This window comes from Vigna unguiculata, chromosome 6 (genome assembly GCF_037176805.1).
Source record: "Vigna unguiculata cultivar grain cowpea cultivar isolate G323 ecotype 2 chromosome 6, ASM3717680v1, whole genome shotgun sequence".
NCBI lineage: Eukaryota > Viridiplantae > Streptophyta > Magnoliopsida > Fabales > Fabaceae > Vigna > Vigna unguiculata.
Genome location: NC_140797.1, coordinates 40,265,723 through 40,273,411, shown reverse-complemented (window position 1 = coordinate 40,273,411; position 7,689 = coordinate 40,265,723). Strand labels below are relative to the sequence as shown.

General features: G+C 35.2%; 2 protein-coding genes across 2 annotated transcripts; one reads left to right on the top strand and one right to left on the bottom strand.

Moving 5' to 3' along the window:
• Positions 1 to 163: 163 nt before the first annotated feature.
• LOC114188726 (putative RING-H2 finger protein ATL21A) lies at positions 164 to 2,378 on the top strand. Its single transcript, XM_028077353.2, has 2 exons — positions 164 to 882; positions 1,652 to 2,378. Exons 1-2 carry the CDS (start codon positions 213 to 215, stop codon positions 2,092 to 2,094), a joined length of 1,113 nt encoding a protein of 370 aa, XP_027933154.1. The 5' UTR covers positions 164 to 212; the 3' UTR covers positions 2,095 to 2,378.
• A 1,787-nt stretch (positions 2,379 to 4,165) lies between these two features.
• Positions 4,166 to 7,050, bottom strand: LOC114188146 (Ubiquitin-like superfamily protein). Its single transcript, XM_028076691.2, has 3 exons — positions 6,306 to 7,050; positions 5,699 to 6,194; positions 4,166 to 4,568 (listed from the first exon to the last, which is right to left on the bottom strand). The coding sequence occupies exons 1-3, from the start codon at positions 6,941 to 6,943 to the stop codon at positions 4,422 to 4,424; spliced, it is 1,281 nt and encodes a 426-aa protein (XP_027932492.1). The 5' UTR covers positions 6,944 to 7,050; the 3' UTR covers positions 4,166 to 4,421.
• Between the last annotated feature and the right edge of the window lie 639 nt (positions 7,051 to 7,689).

Sequence of the window (7,689 nt, the reverse complement as noted above, 5' to 3'; positions counted from 1 at the left end):
TTATTATTTCCAAATTAATATGCTGAGCGCTGACATGACATAAAAACACCAATAATTATTTCAGTCATTCTTGCGTCAGTCATAATTCCACATCTTTGTTACACTACGCATATACCATATATAATATCATTTGACTTTCAGGCCCTTCGTTTTTAACTTGAATTCTTTGCTTGGTTCCTTTCCCACACCAGATTTCTTCTTCTGCAAAGCAAATGAACTTCTTGAAGCTCCTGTTCCACTGCTTCATACCTTTTGCTGTCGCATATGCATCATCTGATTGCCAATATTATTCTTGGTGCAGCGACAACAACATCCTTATTCGTTTTCCCTTCCAAATACAAGGTCTGCAACATCCTTATTGCGGCTACCCTGGTTTCCAACTAACATGTTCCAATGATAGCAAAACAGTTATAACACTTCCTTACATGGGAAAGTTCTTTGTCCGCAACATTAACTACCTCAGACAAGAGATGCAAGTGTATGACCCAGATGATTGCCTTCCAAAACGTCTTCTAAGCCTCAACCTTTCGGCTTCTCCCTTCATTGTTACTTCACTCCGCAACTACACCCTCTTCAGCTGCCCAACTCCGCACACAGGGTCGCAATTCATTCCCATTGATTGTCTCAGCAATTCAACGTCTTTTGTGTCGGCTATTCCTTCACTCAACTTCACCACTTCGTTGCCCGACTCCTGCCATGTTCTAAAGAAACTATCATTTCCAGTTGCATACCAGCAAAATTTCAGTGATGATCTCCTTAGTGGGGATCTTCTATTAACATGGTCTTCACCTGATTGTAGATATTGCGAATCACAACAAGCTCTGTGCGGATTTCAGAGCATAAACAGTGATCAAGTTAGTTGTTTCTTTGATTACCAAACGGGTAAATATACTCCTTCTACTTCACTTTATTATTTTTTAAGCTTTTTTTGATAATTTTCAAATTGAATGTTATTTATTTGTATTTTATATATATTATTCTATACAAATATTGTTCAATTAATTATTTCTGCTTTGTAAATTACAAATAATTAGGTAAGAGAATTAACTATAAATAGAGATAAAACAAAATGGAGAAAAAATGGAGAGATATTATGTTATTTGATTTTCAATGTGTTCTTCTTTCCATAGTAGGTTAGAAACTTGTAATCCAACGTGTTTAAAGTAGTGAAAGAAACAAAAGGAGCTATATTGACTTGTTCGTGTTTTCAATGGAGATGTCATTGCTATGTGGGCCATAAGTTTGCATCGTGTTCTTAGTACTATAAATTGCAAGAAAAATTATAAAAGTCAATGTACGTTATCATATGATTTATTTTTTGGGTACGTCCTTTGACTTTAATAGTTGGTTTGCAAGTTGAGACTTAATTAATCAAAAATGCATTAAAATCATCCTGAAGTCGTGGCTTGCTTGCAAATTCAAAGTCATCAATCATATTCTAATGCATATGGCTAAGGGGTTACTCTATCGCATTAATTACTTCAAAAATTACTCGGTAATTATTATTTAAAATATTTGATACACGAATATATATATACCTACATAGAGTGAAACAAAAACCATAAAATATTACATTACTAATTATATTTTGCCCTAGCACAGGATCAAACACTACATTGAAGAGTTAATTGCTATTGTTTTGAATTTTCAGGAGGTGCAGAACATGGTCTTCGAGTTTTTGGAATCATCACATTATCCATCGTTGGACCAGCTATCATGTGTGCCATTGCAATGGCATGCTACGCCTCCTTCAAGTACAGAAGAGGCAACACAGCCAGAATTTCTGCAGCACAGAGGTCTGCACCAACTGAAATAGCCGAAGCTGGCACCGTTAGGATGGGTCTGGATGAGTCTACAATCGAGTCGTATCAGAAACTGGAGTTAGGGGAAAGCCGAAGAGTTCCAGGACCCAATGAAGGATGTTGCACCATATGTTTGTCAGAGTATAAAACCAAAGACACGATACGATGCATTCCTGAATGTGCACATTGCTTCCATGCTCACTGCATCGATGAATGGCTTCGCATCAACACTACATGCCCTCTCTGCCGCAACTCTCCCTCTGCAGTTCTACCTGTGTCCACTGATCATTGATATTGTTGTTTTTACTTCGAATACATATCATATAGGTGATAAATGCTCAGCGTAAGAAATTTAAGCAAATAAAGAACTGAAGAAGTCTGTGATCACTCTCAGAATGGTGCCATTCATGGTGATGCAGTGAGAAATGTTTTTGTCTGAGAATAATCATGCACGGCTTGAAGGAAGTCGTAAAAGGAATACCAAAAGCCATGTGATTTGAGTGAGCCAGAAAAGTATGTTCTTATGTTACCGGTATGCGTAAACAATAATGATATTTTAACTCCATCTTTCTCGTACCTCATTTTAATCCAGTGAGTTGGCAGTGTTAGATTATGAATTTTAAATAAAGAATCACGAAGAACATTAATCCTTTCCATATAATAAATTATTCCAAATATATTCAGAGCAGTTCTAATATCAAATTCTTAAATAGAGGAAGTTTACCTGATTCGCAGTTAGAAATAATATATATAAAAGCATGTGAGAGAATACTGCTCTTCTTGTGATAGAGTGTGCTCAAAAAGATTGAATGTTTGACAAGAACACGTATCTAATATCTTGTATCTTTATTATGAAATATCAATTTTATATCTCTATTAGCAAAGATCATGAACCTATTAATAGCATTACTTTTAATAGTTTTACTGAACTATCAAATTCATCATCGACCGTTCTTTAAACAATCTAACTCGGATCGTTCATAAAAATTCAATATATTATCCTAAATTAATAACAATTATACAATATAATTAATATTTACAAATAATATAATGTATTAATTAATGTTAATCTACAGTGATAATAAAATAGAGAATAACAATTTTATAAAATAAAATTATATAAAATACAATGAGCACGAGGATTTAAGTTTTGCATTTCGGATTTCTTTTCTTAGCTTCGTTGAAAATAGAAAAGGTAGAAAGGCTCTATGTGTCCTCTTTTGAAAAAAACCTAAGGAACGAGTGCTTTTCTTCTCTCCTCTCGTAGATTTTCATATTGTATAAATAATGTTTAAGATTTTCATATTGTATAAAATAATGTGAAAGATTTTTATATTATATAATCCAAAATTAAAAATTGAAAACAAAAGGCATAGAAACTCACTAAAATTACAATGCACCACCCACTACCACCAACAACCACCACAACACACAATCACCCCCTACCACCACAAGACAAGCACTTCAACACTATGAATTCCTTTTAAAAATTATGGGGGTGCAGGAAGAAACCCCCAAATTCGATGGATCCAGGGTCAACCCGTGGAGGACTAGCCTGCCCACAATCACCCCCTCTCACTTACCAGAACCCATCTACATTAGCCCAACGAAACCCACTTATCATGCCCTTCTTTCAAAAAAAAAAAAAACCTCATGGAATTACCAACAGATTAGTTAATGGTGTGACCATTGAATCATTGGTAAATGTATTTTTTTATTAGTGAATAATGTGGAAAAGAGGCACAATGTAGCTCTATTGGAGATAAGAAAAGTACTGAATGATTTTTAATTATTGTGGTGTTGAAAGAAGTTAGTAATTTATATAATGTATTATATTTTGATGTACTATTATTTTTAACAAATGAATAGTTTATTTTTTTTAGTTTTAAATATATTTAAAAATAAAATTGAAATATTAAATGTGTACATTCTTTACTGAAAATTCTCTTCATACACTTGAATATTGATATAGATTATAAATTCACCGATAGGGCTGATTTTCGTTGTTTTTCTGTCCAGAGTACTTACCCCATAATTATCGTTGATAATGGTATATTCGATGAAATACTTGAATGATTATCAGGGATCATCTGCGGCTTTTTAACAATTGCCCAATATGCCGAGTCTGCAGCTAACTTGACAAAACAATGGCAATTGGTTATCTAATTCTGCTAACTCCACATCTTCGTTACACAATATCATTTGGCTTTCAGTGACCCTTGATAGAGATAGTAGTTACATGGATATCAATATTTGGAAGACTAGAATGTTAAGCGGTTCTGAACTTATTATGGATTGTAATAATTATTGGATAAATAGGAAAAGTAATATTCAACCATTGATGATAAAGTTTTCTGATAATATAAAACAAAAAGGAAAAATTGGAATTGTTCATAATGCATAATTCTTGGATTTTACAGTGTTCAGCTTCCTTTAGGTGCTGGTAAAAGGTATTATTACTTCATAAAATACCGCTCACGATGAACACTAAAAACGAACAGAAAAAGGCATGCATCAGTCAGCTCCCCATGTCAGAGGATACAGTTGACACCTAAGTAAAAGGTGCAAATAGTTACGAAATACTGTACAGAAAAAGTAACTGCCATCTCAGAACACTCTTTACTTCTTAGCGAGCAGCTTCTTTGGAAGTTTATCCAGAGGAGTGTTTTTTAGAAGAAACAGCCTGGCAGCCCGCTCCTGCAAAGTACCTCCACATTTTAACCCACGTGACTGCAGTTCAGACTTCAACCTTTCCAAGCCAAGAACCTGTCAAGAACATATAGAATAGGCATTAAACTTCAGAGCCTAATAAACAGTATTAGATTTTATGTTTAGAACCTCGGATCCACATACTAGATGTGAAAATGGAAACTACTGAAAGTAGCTTCATCTTGAATGTGGATCATTGATCCACGTTTGATTAGATCCAATATCAAACCAAACACACATTTTTCTAATTTTTCCACATAAAACTTAGCAGTCCACAAGAATGAAAAGCATTGCTAAATATAAAAGCATAACATTAAGGTATAATTATTAATTCTTTACCCAAGCAAGAAAAATCCAAAATGCAGCAGCAACTAGATATGATACACACAACATGTAGCATTATAATTAGTTAGTAGCTTTAGATTAGTGGTGCCGAAAATTGGAATTATCCCCTCAACAACTGCAGACACGACAGACGAATATAACTACTATAATTCACATTACTTAAACCACCTTCAACTAATGTTCGAGCAATACAAAAACACTAAACAATGGTAACAACTGAACTGATTACAGTAAATTTAATAGTGGTGTGATTTCCACCCAAATTGAACCATTCAGTTTTGCTTACTTTTCAAAACCGAAGATATATCCAACAACTTAACAACAAAAAAGGGGGTCTCGGTGGCTTTATGTATACCACCTCCTCTAATAGTACATACATAATGCTTTGATTACAACGATGTACAAGTCAGAGGGTCCTCAAATCTTATAACTAACCAGTCGACCTAGTAAGGAATTTTTATTGGCTCCGCAACAAGCCATAACACCTAAATCAGACTTGCATTTTAAAGCTCTCTTTAAAATGCTTCTTTCTTAATTTGTATTATATTGATTGGACTAAAGTTCCAGCTAAGCCTCAACATAATGACATATTTCTAGTCAATTTTAAACCATGTTTAAGGTAAAATAAGAATGCATGTTTAATAAGAACATAGAAATAAATTGTTTTACCAATTTATCATTAATGTCTTATCTTAGAAAACCCCTTATTTCTTTCTAAACTAGAATAATGGATTTCTTCTTAGCCACTGCCTTCAAATCCAATTCGACATATTAATGAAGCAGAATATAATTAAAAATAGCGAAGGATACCACACAAGTACAGGATGCTACTGAAAACACACCTCAAGTTCGGAAGAGGAATTAAATGCATCAAAATTCAGGGGCTCATCCATCGCGGGAACACTAGTGCTTGGCGAGTTCTCTTCATTGACTGCTGCTTTATGCTCAAATGATCCATCAATTTCCATATCATTATTAGAGTCGCCAGTGGCCACAGTTTCAGAGCCTGTAATATTTGAGACCTGAGTCACAGCACCATCAATAGCTTCATTGCTTACCATAGGCTCGTCCACGGGCTGAATACTTTCATCACTTAGCAACCCAACAGATCCCACATTTCCTTGTACAATAGTTTCCTTCTCTTCCTCGGAGCCACTTTCACACGAGCCAGAACCAGAGGCGCCTCCTCCACCAGTCACCGAACCCAGACTGCCCTCAGCCATAGTTGACTCAGACTTATTCTGGTCATTCAATAAATCTGATTTCTCCATTTTCCCCTCTACATCAGAATCATCACTATAATCACTGTCACTTTCATTCAATTTCCTCTTCCCCATCCTGCAAAACACAAATACCAATATCAATAATACACAAAGGTCAAACAATCATCAAAGGGAACTCCATAATAATAAATTAAACACAACACAACACATGAGTGAGTCAACATACCATATCTTTAACTTCTTGGCATCGTGTTGGGGTTGTGAAGGTGTCTTGCGTTTGGCAGTGAGAGCCTCCTTAACGGACAAGGCAACCTCCGCAACGCATCGTTCAGATTCCGCCCGATATTTCTCCACGTATTTGTGAGCTTCACCATCACCTTGAGCCTTTCCCTTACCCTTACCCTTCTTCATTTGCTTCTTGAGAAACTCCTCCGCCACCTTCTCGAGTTTTCTCTCCTCTTCTCCGGCCTTCCACTCCTCTAACCTCTTCTCGGCGTTGACGTGCCTCAGCCTCCGACCACTCATGTCCCGACAGGCGTCGAAATTGTTGGTCTTTTTCTGCCCGGCCTTCGTCGCGGCGCCACGAAGAAGCGACCCGAAGCCTCCCTTTCCGCCTTTGAGACGCAGCAGCAGCCGCACGGACGGGAACATGTTGCCATCTCCTGGGGAGCATTGGATTACGTCGTTGAGGTTTCGGAATCCGGTGACGAGGCGCTGGTGCTGCACGGGAATTCCAGTGAGTTCGAAAAGGCGATCCTTGATGAAACTCACGCAGAGGATCGGAGAGGGAAATAAGAGGGTTAGGGTTTTTCCATCCAAGTGTTTCACGAACAGGTTGTATATCTTGCTGTCCTGATGCTCCATTCTTGAATTCCAAACGTAGAAATTGGAGGATTTAGAAAACTAGGGTTTGGGGAGATTGGGAATAACAGATCCACAGACAAATAAGAGGAGTAAGATTCAATAACCCCTCGCCTAAATATAGTTGAGCGTTTTGATAATATATTAAATGTTAAATATACCATGTATAACTGAATTATCATATAGTGATTTATCTTCTATTTCTTTATTAATAGCGTTGCTTTGACATCACTATTTTAACGTTAAATTTTAATTTTTTTATAAATAAAAAATTATTTTTTTAATGACTTAATTCTTTTAATAACTGAAATACGTATATAAACTGTGCATGTTGTATAAACAAACAATTCCGGAATACGCGGTTCGCAATATCCGAGTAGTTGCCATCTTGTGAAAATTTTCTGATTTTCGAAGAGATAAAAAAGAGATTTACTTGTAAAGGACTTGCCACATTAAAAAGTTAAAGAGTAGAAGAACGAAAGAATTAAGTGAATAAGTATATTCTGTTTATAGGTTTTTTAAACCTATGAATAAATCATATAGATATACTAGATATATATTAACAATCTTTATAAAGATAATTAATTATTATATTATAAAATATAGTTAATGGACATCTTTTATAAAAATAATTAACTATTGTATCATAAAATATTGTTTTAAATTTTTTTTGAAGATAATTAATTATTATATTATAACATACTTACTATTTATAAGTATTAGATTTTTTTTTTCTTAATAACTTGAAT

Excerpts from the sequence above, each read along its gene's own strand:
- LOC114188726 (XM_028077353.2), top strand. The coding sequence starts at position 213 with ATGAACTTCTTGAAGCTCCTGTTCCACTGCTTCATACCTTTTGCTGTC. Across the intron at positions 883-1,651 it reads TTTCTTTGATTACCAAACGG|GAGGTGCAGAACATGGTCTT; the intron begins GTAAATATACTC and ends TTGAATTTTCAG.
- LOC114188146 (XM_028076691.2), bottom strand. The coding sequence starts at position 6,943 with ATGGAGCATCAGGACAGCAAGATATACAACCTGTTCGTGAAACACTTG. Across the intron at positions 6,195-6,305 it reads GCCAAGAAGTTAAAGATATG|GATGGGGAAGAGGAAATTGA; the intron begins GTATGTTGACTC and ends TGTGTTTTGCAG. Across the intron at positions 4,569-5,698 it reads ATTCCTCTTCCGAACTTGAG|GTTCTTGGCTTGGAAAGGTT; the intron begins GTGTGTTTTCAG and ends TGTTCTTGACAG.